Source organism: Chaetura pelagica, unplaced genomic scaffold, assembly GCF_000747805.2.
Source record: "Chaetura pelagica isolate M959 unplaced genomic scaffold, ChaPel_1.0 scaffold118, whole genome shotgun sequence".
Taxonomy (NCBI): domain Eukaryota; kingdom Metazoa; phylum Chordata; class Aves; order Apodiformes; family Apodidae; genus Chaetura; species Chaetura pelagica.
The window spans coordinates 661,015-678,566 of NW_009954408.1; the positions used below are offsets into that span (position 1 = coordinate 661,015).

General features: G+C 43.6%; 1 protein-coding gene across 1 annotated transcript in view; it reads left to right on the forward strand.

Annotated features, from left to right (window-relative positions):
- Positions 1-1,862: 1,862 nt before the first annotated feature.
- The window catches only part of FIG4 (FIG4 phosphoinositide 5-phosphatase), a 49,232-nt gene continuing 33,542 nt past the window's right edge, over positions 1,863-17,552 (forward strand). Inside the window, exons 1-11 of the mRNA XM_010004345.1 lie at positions 1,863-1,907; positions 3,130-3,228; positions 3,635-3,758; positions 7,891-8,047; positions 8,704-8,754; positions 10,520-10,668; positions 11,898-12,026; positions 13,583-13,683; positions 14,113-14,275; positions 15,286-15,383; positions 16,305-16,438. Of these exons, the coding sequence (XP_010002647.1) occupies positions 1,863-1,907; positions 3,130-3,228; positions 3,635-3,758; positions 7,891-8,047; positions 8,704-8,754; positions 10,520-10,668; positions 11,898-12,026; positions 13,583-13,683; positions 14,113-14,275; positions 15,286-15,383; positions 16,305-16,438 (1,250 nt within the window). The remainder of the gene's footprint in view (positions 1,908-3,129; positions 3,229-3,634; positions 3,759-7,890; positions 8,048-8,703; positions 8,755-10,519; positions 10,669-11,897; positions 12,027-13,582; positions 13,684-14,112; positions 14,276-15,285; positions 15,384-16,304; positions 16,439-17,552) is intronic.

Genomic DNA, 17,552 nt, shown 5'->3' on the forward strand with positions numbered 1-17,552 from the left:
TCATCTAATTGTAACCCTGCTGCTGTTCTGATGGGATATGTTCCTCAGGGTGCTGCCCAATGTTTTATCCAGCTATTACAATGGAAGTGGATGAGTATCCAGCTGAACTTCCTTAGTAATAGCATCATATGTATATGTATATCACCATCTCTCTCACTGTCTCCCTGTGTGTCATGTACCATGATCCAGTTTTAAATGTGGGCTTTGGTCCAAACTGCTGCATCTTAAAGTTGTGCTGTTCTATTTTTATTCAGGATGATTTTTTTTGTTAGCCATAGATGTAACTTTGAAAAGAATTGTGCTCATTTAATGAGCTGGACATAGAGGGAGATCATAGAACCACAGAATGGTTTGGGTGGGAAGGGCCCTTCATGCCCATCCAGTCCCACCCCCTGCATGGGCAGGGACACCTCCCACCAGCCCAGGTTGCTCCAAGCCCCATCCAACCTGCCCTCCAACACTGCCAGGGATGGGGCAGCCACAACTTCCCTGGGCAACCTGGGCCAGGCTCTCACCACCCTCACACGCCACAATTGTCACTCCTCCAGTTTTCATCCATCCCCCTTGCCCCCTCCCTCCCTGCCCTTGTCCCAAGCCCCTCCCCAGCTTTCCTGGAGCCCCTTCAGGCCCTGGAAGGTGCTCTAAGGTCTCCCTGGAGCCTTCTCTTCTCCAGGCTGAACCCCCCAACTCTCCCAGCCTGGCTCCAGAGCAGAGCTGCTCCAGCCCAAGGATCATCTTTGTGGCCTCCTCTGGACTCTCTCCAACAGCTCCATGTCTCTCCTGTGCTGGGGGCTCCAGAGCTGGACTCACTTCTCCAGGTGGGGTCTCAGCAGAGCAGAGGGGACAATCCCCTCCCTGGCCCTGCTGCCCACACTGCTGGTGACACAGCCCAGGATGTATTTGTCCCTCTGAGCTGTGAGTGCCTGTTGTTTGCTCAAGTCCAACTTCCCAGCCACCAGTACCAAGTCCCTCTCTGCAGGGCTGCTCCCTGTCACCTCATCCCCCAGCCTGGATTGGTACCAAGGATTGCCTCTTCCCAGGTGCAGGACCTTGCACTGGGAAGGCAAAACTTGCCCCTGAGCAGATACTCTCATGTCAGTGGACAAGGTGGAACCAGAGCTTGGTGTTTCCTTTTAGAGCTCTCAAGGTATTTTATTTTCCTTTTTTGATCTGACTGCCTGACTTTGTGATTTCAAGGAAGCTGAAGAGGGCTTTAATTTCTTCTGTCTCCTTAAATATTTAGACAATAAATATGTTTCTTAACATCTAATTGGTATAAATTAGGAAAGGTTGAGTTTAGTGTGAATGTTATCATCGATTTCCTCTCCCATATCTTAAATCCATGTGACTTTGGAAGTTAAGGGCTGGCTGCACAGATCCACATGCATTTGCCATGCTTTCCTACTAAGCTGAGGGTTAGTAATGAGTTACACCTTGCTGTGTGGTAGCACCACACTGATTAAATTAATTAGTAAAATGAGTGCTGCTTATACCAGCTCAGTCCTGCCACTGTGCTTACTCTTAATTCCTCTAAATGTAAAAATTAATGTATAGTTTGAATCCCTTCAATGAGAAATGGATGCATTATATGTTCGTCTGTGGTCTTTCATATTTTGACTGAGAATTTAAGCTAGTCTTTTTTTAAAAAAAAACAAACAACAACACAACGCCTGGTATTTGGAACCAGCATAGCTGGTCAAATTAAACCTGAGTGTTGTGGTGAGAAGTTTGTCATAGCAAATATAAATAAAAAGGAAGAAGAGTTACAGTACTGCAATAATGACATTTTTTCTGTGTTTAGTATGGTCTGGGAAAGGCAGAAATGGCAATGGACAACAATATGGCATCAGTAGCTTTAGATCATGAGTAGTTGTGTGCATAGGCTTCTGCTCAGCTGTACAAAGCACGTGGGAAGGCAATGAATCCTCAGCAAGTTCACTGATGATACCAACCAGGGAGGGGTGGTGACACTACAGAGGGCTGTGCTGCCATCCAGTGTGACCTGGGGAGCTGGGCAGAGGTTCCACAAGGGCAGGTGTAGGGTCCTGCACCTGGGGAGGAAGAACCCCCTGCCCCAATGCAGGTTAGGGGTGGGCCTGCTGGAGAGCAGCTCTGAGGAGCAGGATCTGGGGGTCCTGGTAGGCAGGAAATGATCCATAAGGCAGGAATGTGCCCCTGTGGCCAAGAGGGCCCATGGAATCCTGGGGTGCATAAGGAAGTGTGTCCAAGAGGTGGAGAGAGGTCATTCTGCCCCTCTGCTCTGCCCTGGTGAGGCCACAGCTGGAGTGCTGTGCCCAGTTCTGGGCTCCCCAGTTCAAGAGAGACAGGGAACTGCTGGAGAGAGTCCAGGGGAGGGTGACAAAGATGCCAGGGGGGTTGGAGCATCTCCCTGCTGAGGAAAGGCTGAGGGAGCTGGGGCTGCTCAGCCTGGAGAAGAGAAGACTGAGGGGAGACCTGATCACTGCCTACACGTGTCTGAGCGTGGGTGCAGGAGGATGGAGCCAGACTCTGCTCAGCAGTGCCCAGGGACAGGGCGAGGGGCAGCGGGCCCCAGCTGGAACATGGCAAGTGCCCCTGAAAGGTGGGGAGAAACTTCTTGGCTGTGAGGGTGACAGAGCCCTGGGACAGGCTGCCCAGGGGGCTGTGGAGTCCCCTTCTCTGGAGAGATTCACCCCTGGATGCAGCCCTGTGGGATGTGCTCCTGGGGGTCCTGCTGGAGTGGGGGTTGGACTGGATGATCTCTAGAGGTCCCTTCCAACCCTGACAGGTCTGTGAAGACAGTGATGGCTGGGACAGGGAGTAGTTGGCCAGTGCCTGATATAAGAAGTTACATTTTTTCCTCTCTGTGGAGGTTTTTACCATTCTTCAATTTTTAATGTTCTTCCTAATACAGTGGAGGGCATGAGGGGTTTCAGCTGTAAAGCCTGGCTGTGCATGCAAATAGACCTGCTTTAACTGGTGCCTAAACCAGTTGATTATCACTCCAATTTTCAATTCTCATTTTTGATGTGAACCGAAATGGATCTAGTCTAGAAACAATATAAATGGCATTTTTGATGTCTGACGTTACGATGGGCTTAGTTTACTTTATCCTGTCTAATCTTCTGATGTATCTCTTTTGGAATGCAGAGGTACTTCCTGGTGGGAAGCAATCCTGCCGAAACCAAGTACCGGGTGTTGAAAATAGATCGCACTGAGCCGAAGGATTTGGTGATCATTGATGACAAGGTGAGTGCCTCTCTGTTGAGGCTGGTTCCAGGTATTCCAAGTAATACTGTCTGTATTGAGCTGAGTGTCAGTGTTGCTGATTTCATGTTTCCACACAGTGATGTTACAGAATTATGAGTCCCAGACTGGTTTGGGTTGGAAGGGACCTTAAAGAGATGGACTTTTACAAGGTCCCTTCCAACCCAAACCACTTTGTGATTCTGTGACTTGATTCTGTTCCTTCTGTTGCAGTGAACAGTGAGTTTTGTGTATAAAAAACTTGTACTTGTTGGTGGGGCTGAAACAGGAGACTTGGGATGTAGAGCAGGCATTTGGTTCATTGTATATTAAGTAAATTCTACTATTCTCTGGCAGGAATAGTATTTAACTACCAAAGCAGTAACTTCTGTGACTTTTTGTTTTCAAGCATGTGTATACACAGCAAGAGGTGAGGGAACTTCTTGGCCGTTTGGACCTGGGAAACAGAACAAAGATTGGGCAGAAAGGCTCTTCTGGGTTATCTCGAGCTGTCTCTGCTTTTGGTGTAGTAGGTAAGTGTTTTATTTGCTTTTATAGTTTTTCTTAAGGAGGTGAGGATCACTGTGTCACACTGTCTGTCTTTGTCTCCCCTAGATTTAATCATTTATTTTTTTTTAAACTGAAGAGGATGGGGAAACTTCATTCTCAAAGACAAATTTCTGTGTATTTTGTGAAAATGGGTAGTCAGCACAGGGATGAGAGTTGGGCTGTAACTGGGCTCCTCTGTGTCACTACAGAGGGATCTAGGAAACAGCTAAACTCTAGAAGCTTGGTTGAAGAACTCACCAAACTCAATTGGTTGTAGGATACTAATCCCATGGAACCCACCCTCCTGACTTCCAGAGTCACACACTGCTTTTTTAAAAGAAAAAAAAAAAGGTGGACATCCTTAGGTTTTGTTTCTTCAACACACACAATTGAGAAAGATGACTGAATTATCTTTTTGGCTAATTTTTGCAGTGACATATTATTAAAATATTTCTTTTTCTGTGTTTGAACTAGTATAGCTCACCAGTACATGAACTGAATGTTTAAATGCTGGTCAGGTGTTCATCATCCTAGAGAATTGCTTCAAGGATTTAACAGCTTCTAACTGAATCTGAAAGTCACTGCTTTCCTCCCTACTGAGGCCAATATATTGAGGAGTGATATTTCCAAAGGAAATGTTGATGTGTGCTCTGACAGCCCCCTGCAATACTTTATGCACCAATATACATCTGAATATCTAAAACCAAAGCTGCTATGAAGGTAGAGAATGCAAATACTTTACAAGATGTTCCTGAATTCTTCCTAACAACCAAACCATAAGAAAATATTAGTATTCTAATCTAAAGTGGCAGATTAAGCCAATTTTCTTCTGTGTTCTCTTTGCCTGTGAAGCATTTTGGAAGTTGTCAATGGATCCACTATTCAGATGTTCCTCAGATGAGGTTTATGTTCTTTACTGTTTAAGAGTATTAATAACAAGAGTAAACCTAAAGAAGCTTATAACACTCTTGCAGCATTTGCTTTTTTGCAGAAGCCATTAGTGCTGACTATCTAAATATGTGAGAATATATATTGAGGTTGTGTTCAGTGAAAATTTTGCATTCCAATTGTATCTTTGTTTATATACACTTTTCAAAACAGGAGAGTTTCTGCTCAGTAGCTGGACAAACGTGTTGCTTACCAGATACAATGCACCATTTCTAGGTTATTTTTTTAGACTTAACCTGCTCTCTTAGTCATCTTTAGATTATGTCACACTTTTAATATATATATTTTAGATGTCTTTTGTCTTCATCCTATCTAATCGTGTCTGTATAAATATGTAATTTGAGGAAATGCAGCTGTTCTTTTATTTCTACCTCCTGGCTCAGGTCAGCAGGACAGTACTACCTTTTTAAGAACTGGGAAGAATCATAGAATCACAGAATGTGTGGGGATGGAAGGGACCTCTAAAGGTCATCTAGTCCAGCCCCCCTGCAGTGCACAGGGATCTTTTTAACTAGATCAGGTTGCTCAGAGCCTTCTCAAGCCTGACCTTGAATGTCTCCAGGGATGGGGCCTCCACCACCTACCTCCCTGAACAACCTGGGCCAGGCTCTCACCACCCTCACACTCCACAATTCCCTCCTCATGTCTCACCTCAATCTCCCCTCCTCCAGTTTTCATCCATTCCCCCTTGTCCTCTCCCTCCCTGCCCTTGTCCCAAGCCCCTCCCCAGCTTTCCTGGATCCCCTTCAGGCCCTGGAAGGTGCTCTAAGGTCTCCCTGGAGCCTTCTCTTCTCCAGGCTGGACACCCCAACTCTCCCAGCCTGTCTCCAGAGCAGAGCTGCTCCAGCCCTGGGATCATTTTGAGGCCCTAGGACACAGCTTTGCTCTCTTCTCTCATTTTGTCATGAACCAGAGACCAGTGCCCTCAGAATGGGGGTGCTGACAGGCTAAGTTCTGGTTCACTCTATAGTTTTTAAAAGTAGAAATCACTTTTAAATGGAGAGAAGCAGTCCAATGGGAAAAGCTGGGTTCCTTATCAGACATTGGGATAAATTCTGGTGACGTCCAAAGGATAGAGACTGTTTACGTCAGTGATTTCGGTACCTGGAGGGTACAGGAATAACTGTGACTGCTCTTTAACAACTGAAATTCAATAGTCTGGCTGCTTGACATGGCAGAGTCTGTTTCTTATTGTCAGCAGGGTCTCCACTCCTTGTGCAGGTGAGAGCATTTTTCCAAGGGGGGTTAATAAGGCAGGAGAAAAGAGTGGCAGTTCATCTGATCACGTTGCAGCCTCCAGCAGTGGCAGGGAGGAGGTGTCAGGCTTTGCTGGTCCTTCTGCAGCTTGTGCTGCACAGCTGGAAGAGCTCAGTGTCCATACAAGTAAAAATGTGAGTTGTGAGGCTTTCCCCCTCCCCCACAATTCATACATTTGTTGACAGTGCAGTAATGACTAAGTTTCAGGCTCTTTACTCGTAGCAACCCATCAGAGCAGCTACCTCCAGGAGCTAATTAATTTAATCACAGAACCATTCAGGTTGGAAAAGCCCCCTGGGATCACCCAGTCCAACCATCATCCCTACTCTACAAAATTCTCCCCTAAACCACATCCACCAACACCACATCCAAACTTCAACACCTCCAGGGATGGTGACTCCACCACCTCCCTGGGCAGCCCATCCCAGGGTCTGACCACTCTTGCTGGGAATAAATGTTTCCTGATGTCCAGTCTGACCCTGCCCTGGTGCAGCCTGAAGCCCTTCCCTCTTGTGCTGTCAATGTGTTAGTTCTTCAAATACTGTACTGCTCTATCATTGCCTGTGCTGTATTAGAAACAAATTTGGGTTCAGAGGTGATTAATTATTTCTATTTTTAATTTATACATTCTTATTAGAATCACAGAATGTCTGGTGTTGGAAGGGACCTCTAAAGGTCCTCTAGTCCAACCCCCTACAATAAGCAGGGACATCTCACACTAGACCAGGTTGCTCAGAGCCCCATCAAGCCTGACCTGGAATGTCTCCAGGGATGGGGCCTCCACCACCTCTCTGGGCAACCTGCTCCAGTGATCCACCACCCTCATGGTAAAGAACTTTTTCCTAATGTCCAACCTAAATCTGCCCTTTTCTATTTCAAAACCATTATCCCTTGTCCCATCATTCCATGCCATGTGAACAGCTCCTCCCCAGCCTTCTCACAGGCCCCTGCAGGCACTGGAAGGTCAGTATGAGGTCCCCCCAGGAGACTTCACTTCTCCAAGCTGAACAACCCCAGCTCCCTCAGCCTGTCTTCCTGAGAGAGGTGCTCCAGCCCTCGGATCCTTTTGTATTTCACTGTATTTTGTATTGTATTCAAAGGTTTGTTAGGCTGTTTCTAAGGATGTGTTGGAGTGACACCCAAAGAAGCAGCCCCCTGAAGTGCTGCAGGGCACAGCCAGATGTCTAAGGAATGAGGCTGGAGGCTTCAGAAACCTCCTTTAATAGGCAGAGGAGCCACACACTGCCTGTTCTACCTCCTTAGCCCTCTGGACTTCAGGAGGGTCCAGTGTTGGTATCTCAGTGAAGAAATAGAAAGAAAGGATTACCCTTGGTGCTCTGAATGCTGAGCTGGGGGATGCTGCTGTAGAAAGAGAATTGAATTTCTTGCTGTTTAGGAGAGAGAGCACAAAGGTGTTTTAGTACCTTCAGCTCCTTTTGCTGCTCTGTGCCCACCTCCCCCTGGCCTGCCCAACAGGGGATACATAAACCTGAAAAAAAAATAGGATATTGGGATTCCTCCTTGCCTTGGAAAATTAACTTTCTGGCATCTGAAGAACTTAGGGTGGGCCTTGCTCTGAACAATGAGACTCCTGTAAAAAGCAAATACAAGTATATCTAGACAGCAACTTCTGCTGAATTTTCAGTGTCTTAACTCTGCTACCTCATATTAAAAATATGCACAGTAAAAGGGGAAAAAAGTACAAACTATGTACTTCATTGTACTTACTGAAGGTGGATTTTTAGACTATGTACATTTTTTAATGTATATATGTATATGTACGTGATGCATATTAAGGACAAACAAAAATCCTGTGAAGTCTTGAAACAATTCTGATACTGTTTTTCCTCATATGTTTGATCAAATCAATGCAAACATCCAACTAGTAGCATTTGTGTGCTGTTTTCCCAGGTTTTGTCAGGTTTTTGGAAGGCTACTACATTGTGTTGATAACAAAGAGGAGGAAAATGGCAGATATTGGAGGTCATGCAATATATAAAATAGAAGATACAAATATGATCTACATTCCAAATGACTCTGTAAGAGTCACTCATCCTGATGAAGCCAGGTAAATAATGGTGGTAAACAGAGTGTATTTTCTGAATATTTTCTAAGCAGTGGTGAATTGCAACTAGAAATTTTGGCCATAGGATTCCTGTTAGTATGTCATTCAGCCATTTTATTGTAATTGATAAATGAGTGTGGAAGAATGGAGAGTGGGCACCTATTCCAGGGTCTCAACACCCTCACACTCCAGAATTTCCTCCTCATGTCTCACCTCATTCTCCCCTCCTCCAGTTTCCATCCATTCCCCCTTGTCCTCTCCCTCCCTGCCCTTGCCCCAAGCCCCTCCCCAGCTTTCCTGGAGCCCCTTCAGGCACTGGAAGGTGCTCTAAGGTCTCCCTGGAGCCTTCTCTTCTCCAGGCTGAACACCCCAACTCTCCCAGCCTGTCTCCAGAGCAGAGCTGCTCCAGCCCAAGGATCATCTCTGTGGCCTCCTCTGGACTCTCTCCAACAGCTCCATGTCCTTATGTTGGGGGCTCCAGAACTGGTCACAGATCTCCAGGTGGGGTCTCACCAGAGCAGTGTAGAGGGGCAGAATCCCCTCCCTGGCCCTGCTGGCCATATTTGTATGTAATTTACTTTTTGAAATCCTCAGAATGACATCTTGGGGTCTGTCTGGTTCAACTGATCACTTTCCCTTAACTTGAATTATTTTGCTAGGTACCTGAGGATCTTTCAAAACGTGGACCTGTCAAGCAACTTCTATTTTAGGTAAGTAATCATTACTTATTCCTTTAAAATTGTATAATTACACTTGCTGTAAGATTTTCCTTTTGGTTGGTGTTCTGAGGAAGTCAGACACATGATGACACTGCTTGTCCATTTTCATCTGTATCTTTTGAGCCTGCTTTCTCCTCCAACAAATGGATTAGGAATGCAGTTTCCATGAAGCTGAAAACCTGTTGAGATATTAGTGGCATGATAGAAGATAGAACCTGAAATTACTGTTTCCACTGACTGTGCTTGTCCTGTCAGTTTGTCTTTCTTGATCTCATTTTCCAGAACTAAAGTTTTGCTTTGATTCAGAAGGAAAGGTACAGAAATAGGTTCTCATCCAAGATGAGATGTCTCAGAGGACCTTCTAATCATCACCAGTTCATCACCATAAATGCCACACCTGAGACAAGCTCCTGTTTCCTAGCATAGGGTATTTTTTGAGACACAAAAAAATGGGGGAAATACAGTGATAAACATGGCAGTAGTAGTTAGAAGACTTTGTCTGGAAAAAAGAACAACCCAAAAAACCCCCTCTTGCAATTACCAGCAGGTGTATCAGTCTAGAACATGCTCCCACTTGGAAAATAAAGGCTTTTAGTCACAACTGTACCTGGGAAGATGAAACATCCCACAGTTTCATGTCCGTCCTGTGGTTTTGCATGGAAAGACTTTTTCACACCACAAACCCCATTTTTTTCTTCTATGCTTCACTTCCCAACCCTAATGTTAAACATTTTGGGGTTTTTTTTCCTGCCTGAGATGATGTCTCTGTACTGTTTGTGTGATCATGTGTAGAGGGGGAAGGAGAAGGTTCTTATAAGACTCTCTGAGAAACACATCTAGCTTAATTGAAGTTGTTCTTGGCTGAAATCATAGCATGTTTTCCTGCATGGTGTTCATAAAAATCCTGAACACAATTAGGAGTTAGTGATAAGAAAACATTTGGTCTCAGGGGAGAATGGAGGAGGAGCCTGATAGATCTGCTTAAAGGTCCTGTTAAATGCAAACTCTGCAAGTAACAGACTTTGGTTTTACTCCAGATCAGCATGTCAGGTTGTTACTATGGAAATATAGTGATGTTATCAGTGATAAATGTAAATGTCCAATGTTTAAATCATTTTTTTTGAGATCATTAATGAGTATCTAGAACTTACTGGGGTGGCAAAAATCATTGATGCCACCTCAGGAAGGTCTGTGGAAATCTGTTTGCATTTCTGATTTAAGTGTGGAGTAAATTTGGTTTCTCCTGGGGGAAATGAATCCTAATGGCTTATAAAATTCAGCAATTAGTGCAGAGTGTTGTTAGTATAAAAGACATGAGATGCAGAATTTGTTACTGTTATGGAACTAATTAAAAAACCCCACTTTTTGCTTATCCAGCAGCCAATGCCTTAGGGTGCATCTACACTGCAATCACAGATTTGAAGACAGATACATTTATTTTTTTGTGTGGGCAAAATTTCTGTCTGTTTTGAGTTCAAGCAGTAGTGAGAGAGTAGTACTTAAATCTCAGAAAAATGAGGTTTACTTTGCATATGGATGTTTCATCTATTGGGCTGTAAATCCTTGCTGTGTAAAGCTTCTTTTGGAAATAATTTGTTGCCATTATAGAATTGATGTCCCTTTTTCCTGTTTAAAAGTCTCTTTTTTTTAATGGATAAAATAGTACTTTGCTAAATATGATTATAGTTGGAGAGTAAGTGCTTTCTGAAAAGTCCTGTGCATCTACAATTCTTAATAAACTGTAATTGTCTATCAGTTACAGCTATGATCTGTCTCACTCCCTTCAGTATAATCTTACTGTCCTGAGGATGCCACTTGAGACATTAAAAACTGAAACAACTCAGGCCCGACAAGAGAGTTTTGATATATTTGAAGATGAAGGACTTTCAACCCAGGGTGGAAGTGGTAAGCCAGTGTGCCTAACCAAACTGGTGGTACTGGTCATAAGTAAAATGAGAATTGAATTTTAGTTTTTGGGAAACACTTTGGGCTTTCTGCATTGATCATTTGTCACATAACATGCCTGAAACAACCCCAGACCCAAATCTATGCAAGAGAAAAACTGTCCACCTGTTTGGTTTTGACACTCGAGAAACATGGAATCGTGGAACTGTCAGGGACCTCCAGAGACCATCTAGTCCAACCCCCACTGAAGCAGGACCCCCTGGAGCACATCCCACAGGGCTGCATCCAGGGGTGAATCTCTCCAGAGAAGGGGACTCCACAGCCCCCTGGGCAGCCTGTCCCAGGGCTCTGTCACCCTCACAGCCAAGAAGTTTCTCCCCACCTTTCAGGGGCACTTCCCATGTTCCAGCTGGTGCCCGTTGCCCCTCGCCCTGTCCCTGGGCACTGCTGAGCAGAGTCTGGCTCCATCCTCCTGCACCCACCCTCAGACACGTGTAGGCAGTGATCAGGTCTCCCCTCAGCCTTCTCTTCTCCAGGCTGAGCAGCCCCAGCTCCCTCAGCCTTTCCTCAGCAGGGAGATGCTCCAACCCCCCAGTCATCTTTGTCACCCTCCCTTGGAATCTCTCCAGCAGTTCCCTGTCTCTTTTGAACTGAGGAGCCCAGAAATGGGCACAACACTCCAGCTGTGGCCTCACCAGGGCAGAGCAGAGGGGCAGAATGACTTCTCTCCATGCATGAAATGAGACTCAATTATGTCAGAAGGAGATTGACATGCTTTTTGTAAAGGGGGGCCAAGGCTGTGCATGATCTTCCACAGCCTAACCAGTAACTCAAGAGGTGACCCAGAATAGAGAGCTTTTTTACTCTCTCCTATGAGAGTATTTTTGTCTTAACTAGAACTCACAACTTGATTTATTTCTTGTATTATCAAATCCTCTGCTGCTGCCATGCAGAGCTCTCCTTTCAGTACTGGAAGTATCAGAAACTTGTGTGTGAAAGCACTTGAATGCTGCAGTGACTGGTAACCATGGACAAGTTGGAAATCTTTGTAAGTTCTGTGCCTGAAGTTACCTGTGTTTGGCAAACTTGAAGGATGTGTGTCAATCATATACTGAGTTAGTCAAGGGAGAAGCAAAATGAAGGTCCAACGACCTGAATTTTCAAACACTCCAGTGCAGGTAAGTTGGTTTCATAATTGCTGACACCTTTTCCTTGGAACAACCCCCTAGGTGTGTTTGGGGTTTGCAGCAAGCCCTACAAAAAGTACGTGTGGAATGGGAAACTCCTGGAGGCAGTGAGAAACACTGTGCATCGTGACTGGCTGCTCTACATCATCCATGGCTTCTGTGGGCAGTCAAGTATCCTTTTCCTTGTTGTAACCAACACTGGTTTTAGTGACTTGTAAAAAGCTTGAAGGTGATGCATGAAATTATTTCTTTGTGTTTGAAGGTTAATATATGACACTATTTTTCATGTAAATACTTTTCAGATTTAGAATTACTCCTGGGTATTTATTTATTTATCACTTTTCTAGGTTTTCTGGCTCAGCAGGAAGTACTGGTGTGTTCTTGCAGGGTCCTGACACAGGTAGACTGGAGTGAGGCACTGTCTGTAGGCATGGGATTGAGTGCTGAGGAACTTGGGAGGATTTTAAAGGCTCAGATGTTTTCTTTCAGTGGTATCTGAGGAAGAGGAGAAAAGCTGAACAGAATTGAGTTGCTGGCAGAAATGTTCTCTTACTGATCTCCTTGAAAGCATTTTTTAGCAAGTGAGATTTGCAGAAATTCTGTCTCTTTTGAAGGTGATGGTAGAATTTCATGCCTGCTGTGTGATGCTAGAACATCTGAAAATCTCTTTTCCTGACTGTATGTTATTTAAAATGGGTAAGTGGGTCTATGTGCATTGTGGTAGTAGGAGAAAAAGCCCAAATATATGTCACACTCCAAAGAAATGCCATCTCAGTGTCTCAGTTCATAAGAATTTGTTGCAGACACCCTGTTTTAATCATCAGCCATACTGTGTTAGTTCAGAAGTCTGTCAACCAAGTATCAGGGGAAGCAAATACAAATAGGAAGTTAAGGTTGGTGGTATCTTTGCAAAATTTAGTTAGGTTTTTTCGTGCTTGCAAGGCTGCTTGGTGTTGGCTTTGTCCCCAGACATAAAGCTGGATCTGGTTTTGTACACCACCTTTTCATCTAGAGACATGATTAACTGGAGTGGTAGCTGTGGATCTGCCCACCAGGATGGTGCCTGCAGCTGCCTGGTGAGCAGCAGGACTCCATGCTCCAGCTGTTTGATGACCACATCTTCTTCCCTCTTTCTTGTGCCTCCCATCTGCTCAGGAAGCAGTGATAGTCACACTGGGCATCTGATTCTGACTTTTTTGCTTCTAGTTAAAGACAAAAAGCCTAAAAGAAAGCCAGCACTGCATCCATCCTGTTTGCCTTTGGCTTTCAGGTGGTGTTACTTAAGTAGCTGCACATTTACTTACTTTTCCAGACAAATAATTAGAGAGTGACTGATTTACCCAACCTGAAAATAGAAATTCCCAGGTTTTAATTCCAGTATTCACCATAGCAATATGTGCATCCCAAGATGAATCTTGTACCTATTTCACCTCCAGTGTCACCTCATAAAATAGAAATACTTGTTTCATATGTTGTGAAAGGTAGTTGATGTACTGGGATGTAGGTTGCTTTCTCAGAGTTCTTCCAGGTGATTGTTGGAAGGGGCAGTCCTGTCTGCCAGCTGAAAAAAGGAGATTGGGAAGTGATACTCATCTCTGTAAAGGAGATTTCAGTAAATCAGATGTTTCCCTTTAATACACCTTGTTTCAAGTTAGTTTTTGCTTGCATGAAGGAAGTGAGTAAAAAAAAATTGCCTGTGACATGTAAACCTTAACTTCTCTTGTAAGAACTGTTAATATATGGTCGCCCTGTGTATGTCACTCTGATAGCCAGAAGATCAAGTAAATTTGCTGGAACACGTTTTCTGAAACGAGGAGCAAACTGTGAGGTAAATTCAATGTGATTTTAGGGGTTCCTCTCTTCCCCTCCCCCCCAGCAATATGAAAGCTTGAACTTGGCTGGAGAACTGAAATGTTTTAGGGGGTTTTTTTTAGGGCTTTGGTTGTAAATTATGCTATTAGATGTTATCACAGCTACCATTACATTTTTATTTAGATAATAAAGCTGTTCTTAAAATAATCCTAACTGGCAGTTCTTCTTTTTACCCCTAGAGATACTGTCATTTCCCTCCCCCAAAAAATATAAATATTATACATTTAAGGAGAAATGGGAGTTAAACCTTCAGGGGTGTTTTCACTGCTGTGACTTTGTTTTGCAGTTTAATTGCACCCTGTAATGTAATGATCAGCTCCCTCTAATGCCACCCAGCTCTGAAGTGTCGTGCCTACATCACAGGTTTCTTTTCTGCTTGCTTTAGGGAGATGTTGCCAACGAAGTGGAAACTGAGCAGATACTTTATGATGCTTCAGTTATGTCATTCTCTGCAGGGAGTTACTCTTCCTACGTTCAGGTTCGAGGGTCTGTCCCTCTCTACTGGTCTCAGGATATTTCCACGATGATGCCCAAGCCACCCATAACATGTATGTGCAAATCATTCTTTGTTGCAGCTCATTCTTAGCAATGGGTCCTACAGAAACACCTAAGAGGGGAACTGAAAGCTAAATTTGCAAAAAATGAACAGGTTTTCCATCCATTTTGTCCTTTGGGAAGCTGTAATTTAAGGTGAACCAAAATGCTTTAGAATAAACATCGTGGCAAACAAGCATCAACCATATAAAAAGCTGCATTTGGTGACATGTCTTTGTGTTTCTTGTGATAAAAGGAATGCCAACACTGGTTATTTGTATGCTTAAATAAACAAACTGAAACAAAGAAGCAAACCCTATTTTAAAGACAGAATTGTCACTGTTTTGCTTATGGGAGTATGAATATACCTGCAGCATATGAATGTTGTGGCTGAAACCCCTTGGGAAGGGCTAGTGCCACTTGATGACAAGGCAGCTGAATAAGTTTACACAATGATTTTAAAAGAAATGAGGGCAGGATTCACAAAGAACATTTATTGTTATAATTACAGCATCTACTTTTTAAGCCATGATTTAGGCAAATTTGTAATCTCAAGATAGTCACTTAGGCTTTGTGTAGAATGTAGGTGGAACATAGAGAATCTCAGATTGTGATCCAGAAAAAGCTGAGGCTGCCAGGTGTGAGCCATAGGAACTGATAAGGGCACACAAAGAAACTTCTGTTCAAAGGTGTCCACTTTCTTTAGTGCTTATTGTTTTGTGTACAAGGTGAGCTGCATTTCTCTTAGTCTTCTGGATGCAATTTTGAACCTGTTGAAAATGCTGGAAAACATCCAGGCTGGGTTTAATGGGGCCAGAATTCTTGCACTTTTGAGGAGACTCAGGAGAGTCTTGGTTAAGAAGTCACTTCCCATTTGGAAAAGGGAAGATTTTTTTTAAAGCTTCTGCATGAAAATAGAGGAGGGTGTGCCATTGTATGATTGGTATGTATTTAGTGAAGAGTAGTTTTGAAGACAAAATTATTTCAGTGGCTACAGCTTCCTCAATAAATGTATTTGTTGCAGTGGACCAGGCAGATCCTTTTGCACATGTTGCTGCTCTTCACTTTGACCAAATGCTTCAGAGATTTGGCTCTCCCATTATTATTTTGAATCTTGTGAAGGTACAATATTTTGAATATTTTCTCTATCTTTTCTAGTTTTTCATACACTGCTTATTTCTGTAGAGTCTCTGTATAGTTTTGGTTGTGCCCTAAACTAACACTGGCTTATAAGTGGCATATTTTCTTCATAAATCTCATCCCATCATAGAATCATGGAGTGGTTTGGGTTGGGAGGGACCTGAAAGATCATCTAGTTCCAAGCCCTCTGCAAGGTTGTGGCTGCCCCATCCCTGGCAGTGTTGAAGGGCAGGTTGGATGGGGCTTGTGCAGCCTGGGCTGGTGGGAGGTGTCCCTGCTCATAGCAGGGGGGTTGGAACCTGTTGGTCTTAAAGGTCCCTTCCAACCTTCACCATTCTGTAATTCTGTGATTCTAAAGCATATGGTTTGTTCAGAGAATGGCAAGATAGTTCTGATTTTTAAGAACAATTTCAGGGTTGGGAGACATTGTTCCCCATCTTCTGCTGGCAACAGAGAAGAATTTGCCTAGGTCCTCTTGTACCCCAGAAATAAATGGGACAGTTTCCTTTCTACCTCCCTTTTTCCTTCTCTTTTGTCCATTTCCTGGATGCCCCTTTACACCTTTTGTTTCCTTGTGCTCTTTGCTCTTCCAAGGTTCCCTTTTTCAGCCCATGATGATGCACAGGTGAGATGTGTGAGTTCTGCTGCTAGATCATTGTACTGGTTACAAAGAACTGCCTGCAGTTATTACAGCTTCCACTTTTAAATTTTTCATCCCATGATGATGCACAGGTGAGATGTGCGAGTTCTACTGCTAGATCATTGTACTGGTTACAAAGACCTGCCTGCAGTTATTACAGCTTCCACTTTTAATTCCTGTTATAAGTGCATGGCTGTGTGTGCAGGTTACAGACACTTGTTAATGACAATTGTAATGTTAAATTCCTTTTCTTGTTGCTAAAGGAACGTGAAAAAAGGAAGCATGAAAGGATTCTTAGTGAAGAGCTTGTTGCTGCTGTGACATATCTCAACCAGTTTTTGCCCCCAGAGCATGCAATTATCTATATACCCTGGGATATGGCCAAATACACCAAAAGGTACTTTATACTAGTGCTCTTAGCCACAATATAAAGAATTATAAGCTACTGAGTGTGTCTCTCTTCAGCTGAATGTAGATCAGGAATGATGGGAGAATTTTATTAAGATCTATGGACAGAATAAATCTCAACTTTTGGAAGGATTTCTGGAGGTTTTCTGTGGTTTCCTACCAAAGAGGAGCAAGGACTGAAATCTTGGAATTTGCCTGCAAAGGAAAAGTGTAGAGAAAAGCCATCAATGTTCACTTTATGTTTTGGATTAGTCAAAACACTGCATTTTGTCAGATGTTCCACTCCAGCCATTGAATGTATTGAGTTACAGCAGTTTGGAAAACAAGGGGTTTCATATCAACCAGCCTTTTCCATTTCCTCTTCTGAAAAGGAAAGAAGGGCATTCATTTCAATTTTATAAAATATTTAGGTGATTAAAAGCATCTATCTTTGGCAAATATATTCTCTGACTTTTTATTTTACCCTTTTGGACAGTAGAACAGGGTCCCAATGTTGTGTGAAAGGGATCAATGTTGTCCTCAATGGAGAAGTATTTCAGACACAAACATTTTAAGTCTACAAATCTATGTTCTTAAATAACACACAGCTCACTTTTAAGGTTATCTGACCTGCATATGTCTACTTATTATGCCAAAAGTTCTAGAATGATGACAGGAATTGTTGTGTCAGGTGTCTGTGACTGTCACTAACAAGGGAAAAACTCACATGGTAGAAAGAGCAGGAATAGAAAGAATGTTGATGAAACTGTATGAAAAAAGCTTTGAAAAAAAATTCTGATTTGATATTTGAGATGGCAGGTTGGTTGGTAGGGTTGGTCATGTGGGTGTGAAACTGTTACTTTAAAACTTGGTGTGGTTTCACCCTACATTTTGTGCCATTTTATAGAATCATAGAATCCTAGAACCATTCAGGTTGGAAAAGCCCCCAGCCCAACCATCATCCCTGCTCTACCAAAGTCTCCCCTAAACCACATCCACCAGCACCACATCCAAACCACCCTTCAGCACACCCAGGGATGGTGACTCCATCACCTCCCTGGGCAGCCCATCCCAGGGTCTGACCACTCTTGCTGGGAATAAATGTTTCCTGATGTCCAGTCTGA